The sequence below is a fragment of the Urocampus carinirostris genome, chromosome 16 (assembly GCF_059441175.1).
Source record: "Urocampus carinirostris isolate Australia breed hairy pipefish chromosome 16, RoL_Ucar_1.0, whole genome shotgun sequence".
Lineage (NCBI taxonomy): Eukaryota > Metazoa > Chordata > Actinopteri > Syngnathiformes > Syngnathidae > Urocampus > Urocampus carinirostris.
Genome location: NC_142364.1, coordinates 33,687,674 through 33,714,850, shown reverse-complemented (window position 1 = coordinate 33,714,850; position 27,177 = coordinate 33,687,674). Strand labels below are relative to the sequence as shown.

The following is a 27,177-nucleotide window of genomic DNA, read 5'->3' as shown; positions in this document are numbered from 1 at the left end:
GCCCCCTGCCTGGCTGGTGAGGCTGCCCCATTAAAAAGGGTGGAGCTTGGGCTCGCATACCTCCTCTAACACAGGACTGGAGATGAAAACAAGTGGAGGAAAGCAACCCCAGAGTTTTGCATCGCAATGAAGTTCTCCAGGCAGGAGTTCAAGCCTGAGAGCCGCGGCTTCAGGCCACAGTATGTGATTTTGCTACGTTCGAGGTGACAACCTCTATCCCAAGTTTTTACAACCTGATACCAGTGAGATATATATATATATATATATATATATATATACAATATATAGCCGGAGTAGCTCACCGAAGTCGTTGTGTTCAATAATAATGTGCAGCCGTGAGTGTAGTAAATCCAGGAAGATAAAATATTTACAAATACAGAATAGTAAAACATGCTTTCTGTATGCCGTCAACCACGTGCTATACACATTCATCTTTTTCGGCCAATTGCAGGCTTTGTTTTGCCGCTTAAGCCTATGCCAGCCTGTAAATGATAAAAAGGATCCGCCCCTTGACCTCCGAATAACTTTAGCCAATAGTAATCGATTCAACTGATGATTGACACATCTTTTTCGGCCAATTGCAGGCTTTGTTTTGCCGTTCAAGCCTATACCAGCCTGTAAATGATAAAAAGGATCCGCCCCTTGACCTCTGAATAACTTTAGCCAATAGTGATTGATTCAAATGATGATTGACACATTGGTTAGCCAATGAAACGCTGGAAGTCAAAAGAACTGTCTGCAGACCTGCGAGACAGGACTGTCTTGAGGCACAAATCTGGGGAAGGATCCAGCAAAAATTCTGCTGCTTTGAAGGTCCCAATGAGCACAGTGGCCTCCATTATTCGTAAATGGAAGACATTTGGAACCACCAGGACTCTTTCTAGAGCTGGCCGGCCTTCTAAACTGAGCGATCGGGGAAGAAGGGCCTTAGTCAGGGAGGTGACCAAGAACCCGATGGTCACTCTGTAAGAGCTCCAGCGTTCCTCTGTGGAGAGAGGAGAGCCTTCCAGAAGGACAACCATCTCTGCAGCAATCCACCAATCAGGCCTGTATGGTAGAGTGGCCAGACGAAAGCCACTCCTTAGTAAAAGGAACATGGAAGCCCGTCTGGAATTTGCCAAAAAGCACCTGAATGATTCTCAGACCATGAGAAACAAAATTCTCTGGTCTGATGAGACAAAGATTGAACTCTTTGGTGTGAATGACAGGCGCCATGTTTGGAGGAAACCAGGCACTGCTCATCACCAGGCCAATACCATCCCTACAGTGAAGCATGGTGGTGGCAGCATCATGCTGTGGGAATGTTTTTCAGCAGCAGGAACTGGCAGACTAGTCAGGATAGAAGGAAAAATGAATGCAGCAATATATAGAGATATCTGGATGAAAACCTGCTCCAGAGCGCTCTTGACCTCAGGCTGGGGCGAAGGTTCATTTTTCAGCAGGACAACGACCCAAAGCACACAGCCAAGATCTCAAAAGATTGGCTTCAGAACCACTCCGTGAATGTCCTGGAGTGGCCCAGCCAGAGTCCAGACTTGAATCCGATCGAACATCTCTGGAGAAATCTGAAAATGGCTGTGCACAAACGTCTCCCATCCAACCTGATTGAACTTGAGACTTATTGCAAAGAAGAATGGGCAAAACTGCCTAAAGATAGGTGTGCTAAACTTGTGGGATCATATTCAAAAAGATTTGAGGCTGTATTTGCTGCCAAAGGTGGATCAACAAAGTATTAAGCTAAGGCTGTGAATACTTATGTAAATGTGATTTCTTTTTCACATTGTCATAATGGAGTATTTTGTGTAGAATTTTGAGTTAAGAGATTAAATTAATACAATTTGGAATGAGGCTGTAACATAACAAAATGTGGAAAAAGTGAAGCGCTGTGAATACTTTCCGGATGCACTGTATATATATGGGCAGCACGGCGGCGCAGTGGTTAGCGCTTGTGCGGCACAGTTCATGTCATGGGAACCTGTCGTGGGTTCAAATCCAGCTCCAGAATTCCTGTGCGGAGTTTGTATGTTCTCCCCGTGCTTGCGTGGGTTTCCTCCGGGCTCTCCGGTTTCCTCCCACGTTCCAAAAACATGCTTTTCAGGTGAATTGGCCGGTCCAAATTGTCCCTAGGTGTGAATGAGCGAATGAGTTGTCTGTCCCTGTTTGCCCTGCGATTGGCTGGCAACCAGTTCAGGGTGTCCCCTGCCCACTGCCCGGAGATGGCTGGGATGGGCTCCAGCCCCCCCGCGACCCTAATGAGGATAAGCGGTATGGCTGATGAGATGAGATGAGATATATATATATATATATATATATATATATATATATATATATATATATATATATAAAAGGATTTTATACATTTGACTATAAAAGATTTTATAAGATTGAAGTTACATTTATTGAGTGCAATGAAAATGACAGGTCATGCTGATCCAAATGCGGAATGTTTTGTCTAATTCTGTTGATTTTTTTTTCAAATCACTTAACAAGATTTACGATCATTCAACTCTGCTAAAGACTGTCAATGCCCATTTGTGAACATCATATTAGTCTTTGTGGTTAGCAGAAACACCATGTCCTGATTTTACTCATTTATTTCTAACATTTCTAACAAACATGCACATACAGAAGAAGCATGAAACAGACAATGATGCATTCTATTTAGAATTTCACCTTACATTTACAGATTAAGCTGTGTCGCCTGACCTTGAGGGTTGCAAACCCGTCAATACGTTTTTGGTGTTGCACTTTGTCAAACACATATTTTTCAAATCCCATTACAGCCAGGTGCTGGACCAGTGGTCCTTTAAAGTCATTTTGCAGCTACAGCTGCTTAATGGAGCTGATAGGCAAATCTGAATATCTGCCTCCATAGTTGGAAACATTGCAATATCCAGGAGATTTTACACTGACAGTGTGTCTTCGATTGCACCAGACTCCTTTGCTCTTGAGAAGGTTTTTGAAAACCACCACTTCTCTTGACTCCCATCCAATGCCATCATGCACTGCCAGTGTTGACAACTGAGGCACGGACCAAAGATTGTCAGAATTAGGACTGCATACATGAATCCCATTAAACAAGTCTTGATTCAAACGAGACAACCGCCTCTGTGTTCTCTAACTGTCATGAACCAGGACGGAATCTCGGACCCAATTGCGTTTGTTTCAAAGCAATCTTTATTAGAAAGAGTTGTCGGAACTGGCTTTGGACGCCGGCGTCTGTCAGTCATCAGCCGCTTCGGACGGAATGGCAGTTCCGTGACAGGTAGGTGCAATCGGCAGGTCGATGGCCAGGGCGGAAGAGCAGGTCGAAAACGTGGAACGAAAACAGATCAAAATCAGAAGGCAGGCAGGAATCAAGCAAGAGTAGTCTTTGGTACTTGGTAATCTGGCGAAACACATAGGAATACAGAAGTACGGTCTGACGTCCTTCTCTGGACGCTGACCGCTTAAGAGGAGGACGTCAGCCAATCAGAGAGCGCACTCCAGCGCGCCAAACGATTGCCCCCAGATGACTTCACTTAGGCAATGACACTAACACTAACAGTTCGATTACTAAGAAGATAACATTTCAGTATCATAATCATATAATAATCGTTATCAATAAATATTTTTTTTTAAAATAGTGAATTGTCTATAGAAAATCCATCAAAATGTGATGATAATGTGGTCAACTGATGAGGAGAAAATACATAATTATGTATGCTAGGAATCCTATGGACGAAACTATTTCAAGGCAGTGTTGTTCACATTTTTTTGTTTTACTTTTCTATTCATCCAGCGTTTTTCATCATATTTAAGCATACCCTGTCCTTTATTAAGTAAAAGAGAGTTATAAAAATGTTTTAATTTTGGGGGTGCTTGAGCAGCCCCCACAACGGGCTAGTTCCGCCTATTTTTCCTGGTAAAGTCCATTAAAGAGCAGTGCTTTTACTTTGATCCTTACTCTGTGGAGTTAGACAATGAGTAATAATCTTTATCTACTATTACTCTGATATTTTAAAAAAAAGCATGTTTTAAATGTCTAGTGACGTCATTGCGTCGGAAGAAATGCATCGAATGAGTCTAACCAATCTAAATCTTAAACGAGAAATTTCAACCAATAGGAGACGATACCGTGATTTAGAGTTGAAAAACCGATTCTGGATCAGCTAAAGTATTTTTTAACGTTCCCCGGGAGCCTTGAACGCATTCACTCGTACGTGAACGTCAGTGCATCCTGTCCGGAACAACAGGAAGTATGAGTTGATTTTATTATATAACAATGCTGATGTACTTTCGATTTAAAAGTGAATTGCCTCCATATACAGTTTACGTAGGTCTACTTGGTCACTATAAAATGCTGCGCTATTGTTAGTTTTTCTCCGAAATTTTGTCTTTACAGTGCGCTGTTTGACATGAGACTCCCTCAAAGTTAGCTGCTCTTGAGCAAAACAACTCTAATTCGTAGTTTTCTGTTATTTGACCAAACACTCACTGTTACAATCGAAAACACCAAGTTAAACGCTTGGAATCGGAATTCATATATAGTGAAAGAATAAGATCAGAGGTTAACTTTTGTTGATCAAGTTGAATAGCTGTCGAATCACAAAAGAATCTCCCACTGTTGAAAAATCAAGCAGGATGTAACTACTGTTTGGTGTGTTTCTGAAAAATTTATTTAGTGACTGTTACTTAATACAAAAAGTAATTGCTACGACAGATTACTGACACTTACAAGTACCGCGTTACTCTGAAATAAACTATCTTGTTACAAATTAGCGTATATACATTGAAGCCCGCGCTCTAAAACTGACCACACATAAAAAAAAGAGAAGAAATCATGTACACCGACCCGTGGAAGCGATGAAGCCTTCTTATTTCTTGTCTTGTGCAATATTGAGACCTTGTAAACTAAAAGCCGAGACACTGACTCAATATCCATTTCGTCTTCATACTCGAATATTTCCTTCTCTTTATCCGGGTAATGTCCAAGGCATTTTTCTTTCTCCAGGCATTGTGTATTGCAAAAATAATTTTACAAATAAAAAGGCAAACTTAATCACCCCTTTACAGTAAATTCTATGCTCATGTTTGGCCCATTGATTTAGTTGTTCCTGTATAAGCCAAGACCCGTCCTCGCGCGGTGCCTAGTGCCTAACATTCAGTGCTTTTAACACTCAACCAAATATGGTGATGTAAACTGACCCACAGATTTTAGTATTTTATTTTGTAGTTATAAATTCAGTTTGGATGCGAGTATATACTGTACGTTAGGGAGAATACCAGAATATTGGTTGGGAGAAAGTCCATGTCCTCATACTCTTGAAATGGTTGAGAATGCGCCACTGAAACAGTATTCAGGTCTATGTAGTAGGTCGCTATCAACACACCCAACCTTTGTTAATGTGTTTAGCATGGTTTTGCTCACGGAGTAAGGGATGTAAGACAAGGAGGGGCTGTACAATATAAATAGGTGTTGCGATTTATGATCTGCTTTTAAAAGTAGTGAAATAATGCACCTTGTTGTAACGACGAAATACAAAATGTTTTTGATACATTACAGTACTTGTTAATGAGAAAAGTAATTGCATTCCAGGAATGCGTTCCATTGTAACACCAACACCAATATTCATAACATTATTCTTTTTTCGCGCAAGCATGGACTCCACCAGTGTCTTCATGTCTCCTGAGTCAACAGTGACAACATTACTGTCAAGTTCTGGCTACATGAGAAGCAGTCTACAACCACCGGAGTGTAACAGTACCTTCAGATACAAAGATAAGGTAAATTACCTTTTTTTCTTTTTTTTCTGCAGTATTTTACTGTAGCACTCCAACGTGTTTTTTTAAATCCACTTTCATGACACAACCGTGAGAGATAACAGCTTATTTAGACTAAGTTAAGATTGGGCCTAAGGAATCTTACCCGACACGGCCAGCAGGAATATAAGCCCGAACCAATCCGATTAACTTGATTTGAGGGACCGAGCCCGAGGTACCGAAATGTGCGTTTCAGCACTACTTTGGTAATATTTTTTGCACGTTTATGCAGACATTCGTTCATCAAATTTGTCTTTATAAATTCTTTATTACATTTTTAACCTGGAGTGCCATGTCTATTCTATGTTGCGTACAATGCTTCATAACATTGATCTCAATGACAATAAAGACAATTCAAATCTGTTTAATGGGTTAACTGTTGCGGCACAGCGGCTGGGTGGTTAAAAAACAGCCCCATGGTGCGTAGTTTGCATGGTCTGCCAAGGGGTAAATGATTGAGTTGTCGGTCTGCGTGTGCCCTGCGACTGACTGGCAACCAGTTCAGGGTTTCCCCTGCCCACTGCCCGGAGACTGTTGGGATGGCCTCCAGCACCCCTGAGACCATAGTGAGAATGGGTGGCGCAGAAAATATATGGATGTATCGGCTGTTAATGCTTTTATAAATGCTACCCTCTAAAGGTTAAGTCAAAACAGTAGCCAAGTAACCAAACACGACACACTTTAAACACGATCAGCCCAATAGATCAACAGAGATAAACATATGTCCAGTAAAAAGTAACGTAATCATAGTTTTTCTATGAATTTCTCATCTTTCCAAAGGAATATGACTCCGCCTCCGAAACGTTGGATGCTTACATCGCAGACTTTGAGAGAAGTCAAAACATCGAGTCATCAGGGTTGCGAGTTCTACCACAGAGTCCACAGTTCACCCCAAGAAAACTTCGAATGAGCAAACATAGAAACAAGTCTGGTATGTAAATGGTCTATTATCTGGTACATTGTTATATTTTTTGGGACAAACTGGTGACAAAACCTAGCCATTCTACTGCTTTAAAGGGGAAATTGGCTAATATTGAGCAGGCTTTTCTTGAAGGTAATTGAGCACACACATTTTTTGTGAAGACATATTTGGCAATCAGATGGTGAGAAAGTACAGTAATTCCGTTCAATGTTTAAAACGCTTTTGAAGTGAAAATGCTAAATTATGATATGCATTAGCTTCAAATATATATATATTGTAGTGTAATACATTGGTTACATTTTTAGTTGTCAGCATACATTCCCTTACCAACCCAATATCTGTATGGCTGACAGAAAATTAATTTTCATTCAATTGAATTTCAGCCATGCCCATCCTCACATAGAGAGCATCCTCAAAGCATTCATAGCGCTTAACTTTTTCCACAAATGATCTTACAGCATTATTCCAAAATTGATTCAATTTATTTATTTTTGTTCTTGCACAGAGTTCTACACATAGCAGCCCATTATGAGAACATAGAAAATGTTTCGGGGATATTTTTGCAAATTATTGAAAAGTAAAAGAAAAGAGATACCAAATACTTTAAGTGTATTATTACTTTTGTTATGTTGTTTGTCTTATTATTCATTTTTTTAGGAGAAAGTTGAAATTCTTCTTTACAGTATCATTTGGCATTATTGATTTAGCATGTATACTTGCTATTATTATTCAGTCTTTTCCTTTTGATTACAATGAAGGTGCTTAGTGGTGCGTTAAATGGAGAGTTCTATCCAATCACCATTTTGAATAATGAGTACTGTAGTATTTTTACCCTGGGTAGTTGGATTCTATCATTTTTGTCTTCATTTATTTTGTTTTTATTGGAGAAAAGTATTGAATATTTTTCAATACCAGCTATTATGAAATGCATACATCATGATACATATTTTCATTTGTTTTAAACCAAAATTATTTTAATGAATTCCAAAATATGTTGAGTGAATTCATTTTCTTTTAAAATAAAAGTTATGATATTTACATTTACGGTTGCATTCAGTCCGAAACACATGAACGTTAATTACTTCAAATTATTTGTTGTTGATTCATAAAAAAAATCTATGCATCAAAAGTAGTCATACAATATTTCAAATTTTTCATCAAATCCTTTGACAGGCGTTTTTTACGCATTTTCCTGACTGGTCTTTAATTTGGGGAACTTAGCTACCTTTGATTTACTTATAAATAAAAATGACTAGCAGGTGTGTAAATGCAAGCGAGTATACTATTCCACAATCATGCGCTCTAAATACACATCGGGACACAATTATGTGGCCCCTTCAAGAGAAATTACCGTATTTTCCGCACTATAAGGCGCACCTGGTTATAGGGCGCACCCCGAAAAAATAGTTTTTGGTCCTATATTTGACATACATAAGACGCACCGGATTATAAGGCGCTACAATGGAAACGTCGACAAAACAGTCAGATAGTTCAGTCAAACTTATTACCCCCTTAACATTCTGAAAGCTTGCAAAGAAGCAAATACGTGCGGATGCGGTGTCCGTACGATGTCACTCAAATGCATCGTTCCAAATATCATTCGGAAGGTTAAAGTCTTGGGATTCAAGAAATGCCAACCATTCTTAGTTTCTATTTTCTTTTTCGCTCGCAACTTTACTGTGCATATGACAATTAACACTTGGAATTGAGTTTAATTTAAAAATAGACACTCCATTCCATCCATTATCTGCACCGCTTATCACAGAAACATTGAATTCAGTCTGAAACAAGATACAGGGAAAATATATAGCCGCAGTAGCTCACCGAAGTCGCTGTGTTCAATAATAATGTGCAACAATGGTCCTCTTATATCCGTGAGTGTAGTAAATCCAGGAGAGTAAAATATTTACAAATACAGTACAGAAAAGTAAAATACTGTTTTCTCTATGCTGTTAACCCAACATGCTATTCACATTCATCTTTTTCGGCCAATTGCACCCTTTGTTTTGCCCCTTTAGCCTATGCCAGCCTGTAAATGATTAAAAAGGATCCGCCCCCTTTACCTCCGAATAACTTTAGCCAATAGTGATCGATTCAACTGATGATTGACACATCTTTTTCGGCCAATTGCAGGCTTTGTTTGCCCCTTTAGCCTATGCGAGCCTGTAAATGATAAAAAGGATCCGCCCCCTTTACCTCCGAATAACTTTAGCCAATAGTGATCGATTCAAATGATGATTGACACATTGGTTAGCCAATGAAACGCCAGTAAATAAATCCCAGCATACACCGCGGACTACTTTGCGTTCGGGGGAAAATCTAGTCGGCGGCTGCTGCATTAGTTGCAAGACTTTGTGACTTAATATTGATCCATAAATAAGGTGCACTGTATTATAAGGCGCATGGTCAGCTTTTGAAAAAAATAAAGGCTTTAAGGTGCGCCTTATAGTGCAGAAAATACGGTAGTCCATGTTTTTGCCACTGTTATACATATAATACATAACAGGAGCTAAACGGAAGGTTTCCCAGTCCTTTTTTTAGTATTAAAATACACAATATTTACACTTTTTTTACAAGTCCTCAATGTATACATCCAAGTTGAATAACAATAAAGACACTACACTTCTCTCCTTTTATATCACCAGTGTCAATGTCAGGCCTCTGAAATTTCCTTTAATCTTCTAGGACCGATGACAAATGATGCAATTTGGTCGATTACCACGGAAAACACCAATGACAGCTACACAAAGAGACACGTCTGTGTTGCAATCTGGCTCTATTCTCCTCAGCATGGTCGCCTTGATGCTCATGCTTACAAATACAGGGCTCACATTTTTTGCGACTCAGTCCTTAATCGTGTTTTCTTTCAGCATAGTAGTAAATATGTGCTCCTATTTGAAATCGCTATCTTGGTCACATGATCCGAAAACATGTGACGACAACAACTCAAAGCAGAACCGTAAGACCGGGTTGAAAACGGTATCAGGTGTGTGGTGACACGGCAACCTCGGCATTAGGCAGCCAGAGGCGTCGATGCCAAATTCGAGACACGGTTGGCGCCATGTTAATGTAATCAAAGTTAAAATGTAAGAAATGTTATGTAATGTAAGATATTTACGTGAATTAGTTCATTTTTATGGCTGTTTCAGTCTACGGCTTAAAATCCGGTGTGGCTTGTTCAAAGACAAAATTGAGTTTTGTTCCTAAATTTAAGCTAGTGGCTTTAACTCAGGTGCGCCCTGTAGTATGGAATTTGCGGTAGCCTCTACAACCTTCACTGAGATAGTGTCAAAATTGGACTCACTTTTGTTTATTTATATATTTTTGTAAATTTGTGTTTATTTTAATACTTGTAGCACTCAGGGAACGTTTAACAGACAGAGAGGTAGATTTCCTCACCCTGCCTGTCAGCTCCCTACGTCACCGTGACAACCACGACCGACTGTCCATGACAACCGACGAACTGCTGTCCATCCCCCTTGATGGCTCCATGCCCGTCACCCACACCACCGCTTTGATCCGAGGTTCTTAAAAACTGTAAATTGTTTCGATTGTCTGTGCTACGCCAAGCAGAAGCAGTTTTACCCAATGAGTTCCCTTTCTTGTTGTTTTTCTTTAGGTTGCCTTTCTCAGTCTGTTCCCTCTCAGGCCCGTATATCAACCAGATTAGGAAATAACATGCCTCGCCCATATGTAGACAGAAAGTGCAGCAGCTGCAGGTTTGAAATCGATCTCATTTGTTTTATACTATTTTTCCGGGACTGGGACGCACCCAAAAACTTCAAATCATTCCATAAATTTCATCTTACATGCGGACAAAATTGGAAATGCTTTACCATACTTGTGCAATTATATTGGTTGGTTGGATCCCTTAACCACTTGGGTCATAGGGACACCATTTCCTGTGATGTGTCTTGGTCAAGTACAGCCTGGTTGTGTCATCCCCTTTCTGGGCAATTATATATCAGACGATAGATTTTGAAACAGTTATCAAACCAGATAGCAATGGTAAGATCACTGAATCCTTACCGCTAGTCACATGGATGGTTGTTTGCTATTGCATAACATTGGATGCAACAGAATTCAAACATGGATCGTGGCAAGGAGAGCACCGGATACCCTCCACTAGACCACAAGACATACACTCACAAAAGCCATTAGGTCTTATCTCCTCGTCGCACTATTTTTAGTCGGGGTACCAAATTGTTGATGTTATTATTGGGCCGGGACCCGAGTATATTGTCAGACATTAAACTGGTCCGTGGTACAGAAAAAGTTGGGGACCACTGAAATACAGTATTGTATCTTTACGGAGCAAACAACATTCTGAAGAGAAGCAAACGGCAATGGTGTATGAAATTTGGTCATTCTCAATTGATTCGTGAGAAAGGTATTGTAAGAAGAAATTTTGTCGCCCCAAAAGATATAAATAAGTGCATGGCAGCATATATTCAAAAAGTTATCCGGGCAGGAGATCCAGTGTGCTTCTAGCTGCGATGTGGGTTCAATTCCTGTTGCTTGAAATGTTATTCGACTGTGATCAGTGATACACCCACACATTATACACACACATATATATATATATATATATATATATATATACTAGTCAATGTACAAATACGATACTTTTTTTTGGGTGCAACACCAGCCTTTACTGTAGTTTTAATTCCAAGTGCTTTATGGTCTGATGTGCCTTACATAGTAAAAAAACATCCCAAAATACTACTTTTGGGTGCGATATGCTCATAAACTCGTGCGTCTTAGGGCAGGGGGTCCAACGTTTTTCACTTTGAGAGCTGCTTTTTGTTACAGATTAGCGCAGAGAGCACACAGATTAATATACAATTGCAAAATAACAACCACAATGTTTTTACTATGTGGTTACTATGTTATTACCAGGTTAATTATTGTAAGTAGGATTAATTAGACTCAGTCAACCACCTATAAAAAACATTTTACTATAAAATCACAATGACCCAGTACTGGTCAACTATTTTCAAACCAGTCCGCATGCACCTCAGCTGTCCTTAGGGGGCACCACTTTGGAGACCCCTGATATAGGGCTTGACAGTTTTTTTTTTTTGTTCTATTTCCTAGGTGCAATGAGGACCCAGAAGTTTCCAATTTTAAGCAAGATATTCCCTTTGTCCGATGCTTGACAGTAATTGGCACTTACTATTTGGCTCTTTATCTCTGTTTGAAGCACACTGGCTAATTAAAGTTTATCTTGATCTCTTAGTGTGCACACAGAGCAGCAAGGTCAGAGCAGGCCTTGCTTTCCTCGTCGCTACATTTACAACGCAAGGAAGAAGCAGTCCTGGGTCACACTGGAATTAGTGTGCCTTCCTGGATCCAAGCATGCGAATTTACCCAGCCACAACCCCCATCAGAGGTCTGCGTTAGTGAAAAGCATGGTATAGCATTATTTAATACAACATTTTCGAGACGCTTAATCTTATTTCTCGTTACAAGTGTTATCAGTGCTACCAAGTATTAGAATCTTCCATAGTTTATTACGCCAATTTAGGGCATATTAAGAAATGTTTTTTTTTTCTACGAAACCTACTAAATTTTGGAAACAAAAAAAAAGTCAAGAATTTCCGATTTTTTTATTGACCATGTTAATTATTTCTTAGTCATTTATGAGGCATTAATGCCATCTGCTGGACACTTGCGGTAACAGCAGGTTTTATGTGCGATTTAACATTGCCAAGAATCACTTTCTACTTTAATGAAAACGCTTTTCAGGCAATAAATTGCCACTCAAAGTGCTAATTAGAAAGTCTTAGTGTACAATATGACAATAAATGCTACTACGAAAAAATGAAAAATCGGAAATTTATTTTAATCTATTCTGAAAAATTATTTTCGATGTCTGGAAGGTCTATGATAATCAAGCATTGAGACATTTTAAATCACATTAGTTCCTTTATTTATTCACTCATTTACTTATTCACTGCTAATGACGTCTTTAGCCATAGTGGCAATTCATCATTTAATACTAAAAACGACGTCTATAGAGATGGTAGTCAGTGACTTAGTCAAATGTTAATTCAACCCGGGCTGCAACAAAGATTTTATTAGTAGAATAATCTGTTCAGGAAACATTAATGATCAAACTTGTCTCGTGTCTTTTGCCCTACACTTACAAAGCAAACTTTTTGTATCTAAAAAGCAAACTTTAGTATCTGTTTTCATAACAAAACTTTAATGATGACTTTTTAATTGTATGTGCTGTCTGTAATTTTTTTATTGGCACTAAGAAACCTCCGATAATTGGCATTAGTCCACAAAAGAAATAGAAACATGCCGACTGCTTTTCAACAAAAAAAAGTGCCTTTTTACATTCAGAAGTCAATTTGTAATGGGAAATGTGACAGACATTGTAAATCTCGACCACTTATGTCCATTTGCTGCTGATATAATCAACAAAACCCGAGAGTTGGTAATTGTGGTTTTATGTTTTAAACCTTTTCTGCTGTTGTAGGTGTGGTTCCACCAGTAGCATCAAGAACGCGAATATCGTCTTGGTTAGCAGACACAAAGGATGAGCCAGACGAAACACTTTTTCAGGTTTAAAATGAAAATGCCTTTTTCAATGAACTAGAACAGTGATTTTCAACCACTTTTCCGCGACACACTGGTGTGCCATGAGAAATTATCCACTTTCACTTTTTAAAAATTAGAATTTTATAAAACATTAATGAATCATTTTCAAATATTATGTCATTGTCATGTGTCGATGCTGTAAAAAACTGGGGGTATTATAAATTATATTGGAATTAAACATTCTGTTCAGTGTCATTTTATAACATTTTTGGTTAGTGGTGTGCCGCAAAATTTTTCCGATGTAAAAAACATGCCCTGGATCAAAAAGGTTGAAAAACACTGAACTAGAAAATACAAAAATGTACAGTGCCTGCAACCATATGTATTCATACATATTTATTCAATATTTAAAAGAATCAGGATGAAACACAGCTCAGTCTGAAAGATCTGAGGCTTCAGTTTGCGGAACAGATTTCATTGTTTGCCTCAGAGAGAAAAACCTCCGACTTCACAGAGTCACTTTTGAGAGGTAAGTTATTGAAGAAAGATATTGAAACTTGAACTGGACAGTAGGCTGACTCCTTTCTATACAGTATTTCAAAAAAGTGAGTACACCCCCCCCAATCCTGCAGAGATGTCATGTCGTGTTTAGTAGAGCAACACTGAAGAAACATCGCTTTGACACAATGAAATGTAGTCTGTAAAGCTATTGTAGCAGTGAAAATTTAGTTTAACCCTCAAAAAATTCAAAATACTGTCACCAAAAACTAAACCTCTTTGCAACAAAAGTGAGTACACCCTAAAGTGAAAGATCCTGATGTGTATGGTGTGAGAACTCCAGGGTGACGCCACCTCTTTAATCTCTTGTGCAATGCTGACAGCACTCCTCCCCAGTGCATCCTGATTTTTTTATAACGCTGGAGAATCTTGGCCCCTTTACTGTCAGGGTGTTGGCAATTATCTTCTTGCTTTGGGCAGCTTTATGTAATGCCACAATTCATTTTTTAGGGTCTCCTGAGAGCTCCTTTCCATGGTGTGTCGTATCAGGTGTTTCAGTGATCAGTATGATGGAGTGTGCTTCAAATTGTACACACGTGCTCCCTATTGACACCTGAGACCTAGTAAGAGTAACAAATAACATGTTTTTTTGAGGGAAAATGACAACCAGTGCTTTATTTGGATATATAGGGGTGTAGTGCCTTTGGGGTATATTTATTTTTGTTACTTGGGGTTTCGTTATTGATGGCTATATTTTGAGTTTTTTTAAGGAGAAAAATACTTTGCTATATAAGCTTTACACAGACTTCTTTTCATTATGTCAAAGCAATGTTTCCTCATTGTTGTTTTATTAAACATTTAATGAAATCTCAGCAGGAAAGTGAGGTGTTTACTAACTTTTGTAACATACTGTATTCTCATTTTGTCAGATAACCGGCTGGAATCACTGATCCAAAAAGCTGATCGAGTGCTGAACTCGTTATCTTTGAGATTTGGAGCTGCAGTAAGTCTTGCAGATTCAGGTAAGATTTTTGTACAGGTAGCCTTCTAGTTGCTGAAACCTGATTTTTAACATTCACTTGTCAGGACCAGAATGAAGACGGGACCCACTTGCGTGCGTTTCTCTTAGTTTTATTAGGAAGAAGAGAAAGGATAGTATACACGATCCGTAGGCCGTTGACTGTGGGAAGCAGGTTACTCAGACGCGGAAGTGGTATTTCTGTAGGCAGTGTCGAGAGCGGGGAAAAAACAGATCGATGGCCGGGACTGGGGAGCAAAAACATACAGTAGTCAAGTTCAGAAAAGGGGTCGGAGCCGGAAATCAAACTGGAATCAGGACAGGAGAGAGTCAGGGTCTAAAGGCTTGCCTAGCGTGAGCTGAGGTTCGCAGACGGACTGACAACGGTTGACAGGAAGACGGGGGTTTTAAAAGAGACAAGCAGCCAATCAGCGCCCGAGGCAGTTGGTGCCAAAGGAGCAGACTCAGGTGCCTCGCATCAGTAATCATGACATCACTAATACAAACTCGGAATAATATCCATAATTGTCCTAAATAGTCACATCAATGATGGCAGCCAATATTATGACTATGTAGCGCATATTGTGCCTGAATAGACAAGATACAGTCTATAACAGGGGTGGGAAAACTACGCCCCAGGGGCAACATGCCCGTATGGCTCTTTTATCCAGCCCGCCAAACGAAGAAGGATAAATATATTTTGATAATCTTAATTAAATTTTAAGCCCATCCCAGCCATCTCCGGGCAGTGGGCAGGGGACACCCTGAACTGGTTGCCAGCCAATCACAGGGCACACAGGGACAGACAACTCATTCGCTCATTCACACCTAGGGACAATTTGGACCGGCCAATTCACCTGACATGCATATATAGACCAAAAAGATAACTAAAATGTATAGTTGCAAATGTATGCATGTTTGTTTATTCATAGTTTCATATTGTCTTTGCTATTTAAATGGACTTATTTTATTTTTTTTGCCTGAATGGAATGTGCAAAAAAAAAGAAAAAGTAAATTTTTTTTTTGAAATAACCAAAATTAAGATGTGTCTATTAGGAATGGAAGTGACAATACGAGAAACATTGTATAGAGCTACATTATTCTTTTCACTCATGCATTGCCAAGGAATCTGATTCAAGACTGTAAAAGAATATTTTATCCCCTTTTGCCAATTTTTTTAACTCAATGCGAACCTGGTCTAGCAGTAAGAAACTTTGCTTTGTTAGCATTAGACATACTGTAGGCTCAAATCACGCTTCGAACATGCATATAAAGTGTCAGGAACCAGGACAGAATCTCGGACCCAATTGCGTTCGTTTTAAAGGAATCTTTATTGGAATGAGTTGTCAGAGCTTGCTTTGGACACCGGTGTTTGTCGGTCATCAGCAGCGTCGGACGTAATGGCAGTTAGGCAGAATCGATACAGCTTAGCGGGCAGGTCGCTGGCCAGGGCAGGTCGCTGGCCAGGGCAAGAGAGTAGATCGTAAACGTGGGACAGAAACAGGCCGAAACAGGAGGCAGGCAGGAATCAAGCAGGAGAAGTCTTTGGTACTGGTAATCTGGCGAAACTCACAGAGAGACACAAGTACGGTCTGACACTCCTTTCTGGGTGCTGACAGCTTAAGAGGGGAGTGCCAGCCAATCAGGGAGCGCACTCCTTAGCGCCAAACGATTGCCCCAGGTGTCTTGAGTTTGGCAATCATGACATAGGTATTTTGTTGTAAATATGTTTACCTGAACTCCGAAAGTTCGCTGTTAGATTTAAGATCTACTATGGAAAAGAGCTAAGGCTTCTTTAAACTTCTCCAACTACACCTAGGTGCTATTTTTTAATTTGTTTTTTGTTTTTTTAACCAGGTGCTAACTGATAATGTCCAATCATTAGGGTTAAAATGCATAGTTTTGTGGCAATTGTTGTGGTTAAGAGAAGCACCTACGCACCACATGTGACGGCACCTCATCGCTTTAGATTGCGTGTCTGTGGCTTCTATTTTAAGTAAAATAACATTGGAATGGGATTTTTCTAAAATGTTGTCTGGTTGATAAATGGTAGTCGGTTAATACAGCTACAGTGTGTAGTTTGCTTTGGGAGTGTTTCCTGGCTTTCGAGACATCCAGTAGCCATGTAAAACTGCAGGTCAATGTTTGACGTGATGCGGCTCATTTGTCTCTTGTGCTTCTCTCACAGCATCGCTCGCGGGCCGGATTACATCAGTTTATCAGGCCTGATCTGAGACATGGGGTGTATATGTAATACGCAAGGTTTTGTTATTCTAGTACCTCACTGTTTGCCGTTTTCACACGTTTTAATTAACAACCAATTCAGGGTGTCCCCTGCCCACTGCCCGAACATAGCTGGGATGGGCTCCAGAACCCCTGCGACCCCACTGAGGATAAGCGGTGCAGATAATGGATGGATGGATGGAATTTTAATTAATTTAATTACTTTAACCATTGGATTTCAGCTAATTATACTCCAGTCATACAACTTAGCTCGAGCTCATTTAAATTTACCTCCCCAGTAGCTCACTTGGTCAAATGTTCACCTGCCAATAACCCTACCGCACCTAGTTAACTAGCTTCAGTCAACCTTCCAGCGGAGCTCTTGAACAATATTCCACTAAGGTACTCTGCAGTAGTCCACCCGCATCATGCGATCGAGCATTCCCATGCTATTTCAAATGAAATAGCCAAGTCTAGTTACTTGTAAGTCTTCAAACTCAAATTATTTGGTTATTTTAATGAATTTTATTTGGATTTTCTTTTTCTCCAAATAGAAGTAATAAGTGAAGAATTTAAGCTACGTTCAACTTCCCAAGGTCCTACACTCCCAAGGTTAGATTGCCAATATCACACATTTGCTGTAATGTAAACTAAGTTATGCTTTCTTTGATGTTTCAGCGATTCGAATGGGAATGCTGAGGCCAACACAAGAGCTTTGTCAGTCAACACAAAGCAGGTAGCTGATCCATGATTTTGGCCAAAGAAACTTTTTAGCCAATGATTTGTTCTGTTTTACCCCCTCATTGTGTCAGGTACTAATGTTAGTCGGCAGTTTGGCTTAGCTAGTCGTTAATGCTAGTGTCCACTATGTTAGCCTTCAATTCTAGTGGCCAGGTCAGAAAAGGTAGTCCAAGAGACTGTGAAGGTAGGCACCCAGGTTGGCCAAAATCCAACACAAAATATCAACCATTCATTTATTAGATTTATGTTAAATTCAACGATCAAAATTTCACCAGGAAATCTGTTATTTTGGAAATGTATTTATAATGATAATTTTACTCCACATCTGTGCCTTTTTGGAACAATACCTGTATTCTAGTGACAAAGTCTTAATTTTATCGTGATTAGGTGAAGAAAGGTATTTGGTCGATTATGCATACAATGGATAGAAGAGACAACATCTTATTCTTGAAACTAGATTTGATTTAAGATGTACTGAACAATAATACTCAAATCTATACCGTCAATGTTGAAAAATAATTATTACAAACCGAATCATGAAAATGTTCACTGTGGGGACTTAAATAGTACTACCTCAATGGATTTTAAACACTAATTCAATGTAAGATAATGTGTGTGATTGTTACAGCTATTGTCTTCTTTCCCATTTCATATACAGTGCATCCGGAAAGTATTCACAGCGCTTCACTTTTTCCACATTTTGTTATGATACAGCCTCATTCCAAATTGTATTAATTTATTCTCTTATCTCAAAATTCTACACAAAATACTCCATTATGACAATGTGAAAAAGGTTTTTTTTTTTTTTTACTTTTTTTGAATTTATTAAAAATAGAAAACTAAGAAATCACATTAACATAAGTATTCACAGCCTTTGCTTAATACTTTGTTGATCCACCTTTGGCAGCAAATACAGCCTCAAGTCTTTTTGAATATGATCCCACAAGTTTAGCACACCTATCTTTAGGCAGTTTTGCCCATTCTTCTTTGCAATAAGTCTCAAGCTCAATCAGGTTGGATGGGAGACGTGTGTGCACAGCCATTTTCAGATCTCTCCAGAGATGTTCGATCGGATTCAAGTCTGGACTCTGGCTGGGCCACTCCAGGACATTCACGGAGTGGTTCTGGAGCCAATCTTTTGAGATCTTGGCTGTGTGCTTTGGGTCGTTGTCCTGCTGAAAAATGAACCTTCGCCCCAGCCTGAGGTCAAGAGCGCTCTGGAGCAGGTTTTCATCCAGGATATCTCTATATATTGCTGCATTAATTTTTCCTTCTATCCTTACTAGTCTGCCAGTTCCTGCTGCTGAAAAACATCCCCACAGCATGATGCTGCCACCACCATGCTTTACTGTAGGGATGGTATTGGCCTGGTGATGAGCGGTGCCTGGTTTCCTCCAAACATGGCGCCTGGCATTCACACCAAAGAGTTCAATCTTTGTCTCATCAGACCAGAGAATTTTGTTTCTCATGGTCTGAGAGTCATTCAGGTGCTTTTTGGCAAATTCCAGACGGGCTTCCATGTTCCTTTTACTAAGGAGCGGCTTTCGTCTGGCCACTCTACCATACAGGCCTGATTGGTGGATTACTGCAGAGATGGTTTCCTTCGTGAAGGCTCTCCTCTCTCCACAGAGTAACGCTGGAGCTCTGGCAGAGTGACCATCGGGTTCTTGGTCACCTCTCTGACTAAGGCCCTTCTTCCCCGATCGCTCAGTTTAGAAGGCCGGCCAGCTCTAGGTAGAGTCCTGGTGGTTCCAAATGTCTTCCATTTGCGAATAATGGAGGCCACCGTGCTCATTGGGATCTTCAAACCAGCAGAAATGTTTCTGTATCCTTCCCCAGATTTGTGCCTCAAGACAATCCTGTCTCGCAGGTCTATAGACAGTTCTTTTGACTTCATGCTTGGTGTTTGTGCTCTGACATGCACACTCAACTGTGGGACTTTATATAGACAGTTGTGTGCCTTTCCAAATCATGCCCAATCAACTGAATTTACTGCAGGTGAACTCCAATTAAGCTGTAGAAAGATCTCAAGGATAATCAGTGGAAAAAAGATGCACCTGAGCTCAATTTTGAGCTTCATGGCAAAGGCTGTGAATACTTATGTAAATGTGATTTCTTAGTTTTCTATTTTTAATAAATTCAAAAAAAGTTAACAAAAAAAACCTTTTTCACATTGTCATAATGGAGTATTTTGTGTAGAATTTTGAGATGAGAGATTAAATTAATACAATTTGGAATGAGGCTGTAACATAACAAAATGTGGAAAAAGTGAAGCGCTGTGAATACTTTCCGGATGCACTGTATTTCCTCAATGTTTCAGGATTATAGTCTTGACATGAGCAGCATTTGTAAGCAGCCGGGTCCACTGGAAGCTTTGAAACAGATGATGTTTAGACTGCAGTCTGTGGAGGCAGAGCTTCAGCGCCAAGACCATCGACAAATTCCTCCAACTTGCACAAAAGAGGAAGCTCATAGAGTAAGCCATTTACTCATTAAAATTACCCAAATCGAATAAAGATTTATCCAGCAATTACTATGCTCTCAACAAAATGACAGGACTTGCACCATTGGCAATGCTGCCTTTACGCGAAAGTTGTAGAAAAAGGATGTCAAAATCAGTTTGGCTCTGGGGCCAGATTGAGCTTTTTGTTCTGTGCCGAGTCGTAACAGTAAAGTAATGTCAACTCCAAATTTTTAACTTTGATTTTCAGTATTATGCTTTATCGTTCAGCCTACATTAGTAAACTATCCTTCATGTTATAACCACTGATGTCAAGAAATCTTTTTTAAATGCAACACATTTATTCACAAACAATGGGGGGAAAATATTTCTTATCTTTGGCATTGGATGTGTTAACTGGTTTATTTCACCAGGTGAGTGAATGCAGTTTTACATCTGAACCAACTCACAATGCTACACAAACTCAATACTGCCTTCTAGTGGTCAGAGAGAGCATTTGATTTGCATTTATTTTAAAACAGCATAGATAGAAATGACCTGGAGAAGGGTCCCAAACTCAATTTATTCGGGGGCTGAAGGAACTAGGGTCTGTGTGGGGTTGGGCTGCATCGGGTTTTCAAAAGCAGAAACTCACCAAAAGTTACATCTATAATGCATTCAATGTCCTTTAAGCTTCAATTCATCAGCAGTGACTGCCTCCTTCCACACACCGGCAGCCTCTCGTTGCGCATTTCAATTTGAATTAAATGTTTTGCGATCAGTTTGCAAAAGCATGGTTATCTGAATCTGATCATTTGTTTAAATTTTGAGTCTGAGTGCGTCTAACCAGGAATGAGCTAGCCGATCTTATTGCAGGGCGTATGTACATCGATCTCAAACATTAGTGCAGTGGTTTTAGTAATCAATTGTACTGTGCTATGGGAAATTTTCCAATTTTTGTGCCTGTGCGGTCTAGCACAAGCTATCTTTTATTTGGATAACCTTTTACCAGAGATGGAAAGGCACTGACTGGTGGTGTGCCGTGAGATTTTTTTTTCAATGAAGAAAATGTGTCGTGGCTCAAAAAGGTTGAAAAACACTGCATTAGTGAATATGTTTTGAGTTCTGTCTGGTTAGAACAGATGAAGCATCCATTCCAAACTCGCGCGGGCCGCTCTTACATTGAGCTTTTATATTCTTCAGTGGCCCCAAACTATTATCTTGAGGGCCGCGAGCTTCAGACCACTGACCTAGAGACTCACTTCTTTATTTGACATTCTCAGAAATGTATGCCAGCACTGAATACATTTTCCCATGGGCCAGAGGTCACATATTTCAGGCTCCTGTTGTAGAACTGAAGCAAAATGAAAAATGATCCCACTCATTTTTTGGGTGCCTGTTATTAATTCAGAAAACAAAAAAAGACCGCTTGTGCCGTTGCTAACCTTGCGGTGTAAAGTGCAGTGCCGAAGTGGTATTGTGAAAAATAGGGCTTAGACTTGTCTTCTTTCTGCCCCTTTTCATTTAATGTGAGAATTGAAATGTAACTTTATTCGTGAAACATATACATTTTTTAAAACATTAAATTAACTGTATCATGCAAAACCTCATTAAATAAATCTTAAATATTTCTCGAGTGATGTTCCTGGAAAGTTCACATTATGATCACATTTTTCCCCGTAGCACTTGAAATAAATTTAGTTTTAATGATGTAGTGGTAATCAAGTGTGGTGTGTGCTGTTTTTCTGTGCTTCTCAAGTGAGTCCAGATCCGGCCAAAATTCTATACACACACTATCCTGGGTATTATTTAGTGCCTCATACTGGTAAAAAAATGAATTCATTTTAAAAAAACAGTATTGATTTAGAAATCATAACAAATGCATGAAATATCATATGTAAAGTTAGCTATTTTTAGTTTTGTGCATTTCTCAGACTCCCATGCTATTAACTTAACCTGTTTTCATATTCCTAATATACAAGTAATCATCACACACACACATAGTCACGTTTCCAAGGTCAGTCTAAGTAATCATCACACACACACACACAGTCACGTTACAAAGATCAGTCTATTTCTATTATTTGTAATACGTTTTCAGTCTAATTTCATTGTAATGTAATATGACACTCATGTGTGACTCCATTTCCTGTTTATGTGCGACTTCTCAATAAACTACGCCTACTGCCCGGATGTAGGCAGTTCGGCCCGGGTAGCCTTGCAAGATGGCGACCGGGCTGTCCTCTCTACATTTACGGAGTAGATTAAAAATCAATAAGTGCTTTTATCTGAATAATTCCGCCAGCAAAGAGTTTATATCTTTATAAACTCTGACATCATATAAATGTGCATTTTTATAGATACTCATAGGTCGAGAAATCTGCATTTATTTGACATAACATGAGCTCCACATAAGAAGGACCTAACATAATTGTCCACCATCTTGTTACCTCAAAAGGCTAGGCACAACAAGAAAAATCTTGCAGTTTGGTAACTTTGAGTGTCCATAGTTTCTATTCTTTCTTGTGCTTTTTAGCACTCGTTTTTGGTTGGCTACCATTATATAGCCAAATTGAGTGGTTAAATAATACCTACTGTCCCATTAACGCTTTTTTTACATGGTGCGTTTGCATTTCAGAAACCTGAAAGCGAAGCAGATCAGGGATCATCTGGTGCAACATCTTTACAAAGGTACAGTGATGCAATATGTCAATTATTTTCTTTTCAAATAAATCTTGATGAATTAAAAAGGATACTTAACACATTTGGAGCTACTCTATGAAATTATTTTAAAGCTTACAACTTATTTTTTGTAACATGCATGTGTCCAATCATATGCTAGCAGGAAATTATTATGTCTAGTACACTCGGACTTTGAGAATATTTTTGGGGGCATTGAAATAGAATCAGGTGTAATTGTATATTCACTTTAGTAGGTGGCATTTTGAATAGAATATGCTTTCATTGCTAGAAATTGCAAAGAGTTGGACTTTTTCCACATATATCGATTATGAACAATTTTATTGACACCATAGTTCTAGTTCAAAACTCTTCAAAGGCTTTAAAACCCTATCATCAAGCCCAAACCTTACTTCAAAATCCTAGCTGGAAGCCCTAAAAATACTTTAAAATACTATGATCAAACCCTACTTAGAAACCCTAGCTCAAAACTCTAAATAGGGTTAATATTCCAATTTTACTAGTTCAACACTCTAGCTTGAAACCTTAAATGGACTTTAAACCCCTAATATCTAGACCAAACCCTAGTTTGAAATCCTAATTGAAAACCCTTTAATGGCTTTAAAACCATATTTATCAAAGACAAACCTTATTCAAAACCGTAAAAACATGTTATAACTCTAACATGGCTTTGAAACCCTAACATAACACCCAGGCCCTGTTTGGGAACCAAGCTGTAAGCTGTAGCACTTTATCACACTATTGTCAAGCCCAAAGTCTACTTCAAAACTGTAGCTCGAAACCCTAAAAAGGCTTTAAAATCCTTTTATCAAGACAAAACCAAAGTTCGAAACCATAAATGAAAACTCCAAAAAGACCTTAAAATAGTAATATCATACATCAACCCAAGTTTAAAACCCTAGCTTGAAACCTTAAATAGGCTTTAAACCCTATAATATCTAAACCAAACCCTAGTTCAAAACCCTAACTGGAACCACTAAAAAGGCTTAAAATCTGTATTATGTCAACTCAAGTCACATTTATTTGTATAGCCCTTAATCACAAAAATGTCTCAAAGGACTGCACAGGATTACAATTACACCATCGACTCATCTTAAACCAAAATGCGGGCAAGGAAAAACTCAAAACCTCAGTGTGAGGAAAAAAGAAACCTTGACAAGGGTCCTCACAAGTGGTAATGCCCCTTCTAGGATGACCAGGGTGGAATAGATTTAGCATTGAGTCACAGCACACAAACATATTATAATATTATCAAAACTCTAGCTGGTAATCCTAAAGACTTTAAAATATTAATACATAGGCCAAACCCCATTTCAAAACTTTAGCAGGAAACCTTAAAAAGGCTTTAAAATCCAAATATCTAGTCCAAACCCTATTTAGAAACCCTAAATGGGCTTTCAAACCCTAACTGGAAATTGTATCATTATGCCCCAAAACTTTTTCAAAACCCCAAACAAATTCAAAAACCCTAATATGAAACAAGGGGGCTGTACATCGGACACTGTGGTCAGCAGCACGAGATCGCCGCAGCAGATCGTGCTCTCTCCGTTCCTATTCACCCTGTATATGTCGGACTTTCAGTACAACTCTGAGTCCTGCCACGTGCAGAAGTTTGCTGATGACACTGCTATTGTGAGATGTATCAGAATGGGCAGGAGGAGGAGTACAGGAAATGTATTCAGGACTTTGTTCAATGGAGCGACGCGAACCACCTGCACCTGAACACCAAGACCAGGGAGATGGTGGTGGACTTCAGGAGAAATAGAACTCACCTGGTTCCTGTAACTATCAAAGGAGAATGTGTAAAATTTGTCCAGACCTACAAATACCTGGGTGTGCAGCTGGACAATAAAGTGGACTGGACTGCCAACACAGAAGCCCTATGTAGGAAAGGACAAAGCCGACTGTACTTCCTCAGAAGGCTGGCGTCCTTCAACATCTGCAAAAAGCTCCTGCAAATGTTCCATGAGACTGTTGTGGCAAGCACCCTCTTCTATGCGGCAGCATGTTGAAGAGGCAGCGCTAAGAAGAAGGATGCCTCTCGTCTTGATAAACTGGTGAGGGAAGCAGCCTCTGCTGTGGGCACAGAGCTGGACAGCCTGACAACTGTAGTTGAGAGACGGGCACTGAAAAATCTGCGGTCAATCATGGACAATTCATCACATCCACTACACAGCATCATCTCCAAACAGAAGAGCAGCTTCAGCGACAGACTGCTGTCACAGTCTTGTTCCACAGACAGACATGAGGCACTTAAACTCCACCCGGGGAAGTAAAAGCCCACATTAAACCCCACCCCCACATTTGCATATTACCCTATTTTATTACAGTGTGTATTTTATGTAGCACTATTTAAATACTCTATATCAGGGGTGGCTAACCCGGTCCTGGAGAGCCGCACGTCCTGCATGTTTTGGAGGTTTCTCTGCTCAAACACAAGTCACGCCAATTTTCAGCTTGTTAGCAGGCTTTGTGAGAGCTTGATAACGATCCATTTGATTGGAATCACCTGTATTGGAGCAGAGAAACCTCCAAAACATGCAGGACGTGCGCCTCTCCAAGACCGGGTTAGCCACCCCTGCTCTACATCAACACGTTATATTGGGTATTTCAGTATTCTATTTCTTTTATTTTATTATTTTATTTTTCAACACAAGGATACTGCTGCAAGTGTGAATTTCCCTACGGGGATGAATAAAGTATCTATCTATCCATCTATCTATCTATCTATCTATGTATCTAAGTCCAATCCAAAACCCAAGCTGGAAACCCTCAAAACTGTATTATCAAGCCCAAACTTTGTTGAAAACCCTGAAAATGGTTTAAAATCCTTAAATGAAGGCCAAACCTTAGTTTGAAACCCTAGCTGGAAACCCTAAAATCACTTTAAAACCTTAATATTAAGCCCAAACCCTAGTTCAAGACCGTAGCTAGAAAGCTGGAAACCCCGAAAAGGCCTTAATATTACAATATCAAGTCCAGACCCTATTTAGAAACCCTTGTAACCTTAACTAGGCTTTTAAACCCTCTAATCAAGACTATACCCTAATTCTAAACCCTAACTGGAAACCCTAAAAAACGCTTCAAAGTCATATTACCAAGCCCGAAACTTATTCAAAACCCTAAACACACTTAAAACCCTAATAGCAAGCCTAAGTACAAACCCCCATTTGAAACCTTTGAAAGAGAAACTAAAATGGCTTTGAAACCGGAAGATGATGCCCAAACCCCGGTTCAAAACCCTAACCAGTAATTATAAAGCTTTAAAACACTATTATCAAGCCCAAACACTAGTTCAAAACCGCAGCTGAAAACCCAGAAAGGCTTTAAAACCCAAATATAACTAATATGGACCAATGGGTCATTTTCTACTTCCGTAATCTTTTTTTTTTTTTTTTTTGGTTCACAATGAAACAAAAATGATTGAGAAACAAAACATAAATAATGCTCTTTCCATAAGATATTAGAGCTAATGTGCTTTGCATCGAACAATTATACAAGACATATTTCTAAACATTGTTAGCCAATTAATTTAAAAAACAGTTTCCTCCCCCAGGGCTCTGCATCACCTGAGTCACCTGAAGCTGTTGTTGGAGGAGCACCCAGAAAAAGATGAAGAAGAGAAGGATGAAGATGAAGGTCGCTACTCTTCTTCTTCTGCTGACAGACTCATGACTGCAGCTGCTGGATTTCCAATTGATATAGAAGCCTTGTCAGATGCAGATGTTACTAGTCAGCGTTAGTGGAGGATTTTGTAACTTGTCTCAAGGTTTTGAGATACGTGGGGCAAGACTGGGGAACAGGTGTTTCACGAGAAGAGCATTACCGTATTTCCATGACCCTGAGGTGCACATAAAAGTCTCAGATTTTCTTCAAACTGTGCGACAACATGTCGTGCAGTGTGCTCTGTGTGTCATGTAAACCCTCAGTTTCCTTCCATTGAGTGCTTTTTGTGTTTTAGTCCACCATCGTGTGTTGATTTCTACGCTACGTGGAAGCACATGGGAACCGAGCAGCCGTGAGAGAATTGAAGATCAATGAATCTATGGTTTGCAATTGGAGAAAGCTTAAAAATGAACTCTGACATGTTTTTATCCAGAAGTTTTTCACTTGTAATCAACACTTGAATAGACCAAAAGCAAACTCAGTTTTGCTCCAGCTCTATTTTTAACTACGCACTCTCGTATGTTTGTGTTTTTGTAAGGCGATCGCAGCAGAGGGCACCCGCACACTTGCGCGGTGCGCCCTGTGTATGTATGTGTTAAATACAGAACCAGCAACAGA

The 27,177-nt window shown here is 39.5% G+C and overlaps 1 protein-coding gene across 4 annotated transcripts; it reads left to right on the top strand.

The window, feature by feature from the left end:
- Window positions 1-27,177, top strand: c16h18orf54 (chromosome 16 C18orf54 homolog). Of its 4 annotated transcripts, none has more exons than XM_088355739.1 (15): window positions 1-179; window positions 5,640-5,766; window positions 6,583-6,733; window positions 10,081-10,248; window positions 10,344-10,443; window positions 11,822-11,885; window positions 11,964-12,138; window positions 13,212-13,297; window positions 13,688-13,802; window positions 14,701-14,793; window positions 17,567-17,624; window positions 17,691-17,748; window positions 20,074-20,229; window positions 22,832-22,884; window positions 26,450-27,177. In XM_088355739.1, the coding sequence occupies exons 1-15, from the start codon at window positions 127-129 to the stop codon at window positions 26,634-26,636; spliced, it is 1,644 nt and encodes a 547-aa protein (XP_088211865.1). In that variant the 5' UTR covers window positions 1-126; the 3' UTR covers window positions 26,637-27,177. The 4 variants fall into 4 exon arrangements, with proteins under 4 accessions (XP_088211865.1, XP_088211867.1, XP_088211868.1 ...); XM_088355741.1 differs by having other exon boundaries at window positions 26,437-27,177; XM_088355740.1 differs by lacking the exon at window positions 1-179 and adding an exon at window positions 4,186-4,238.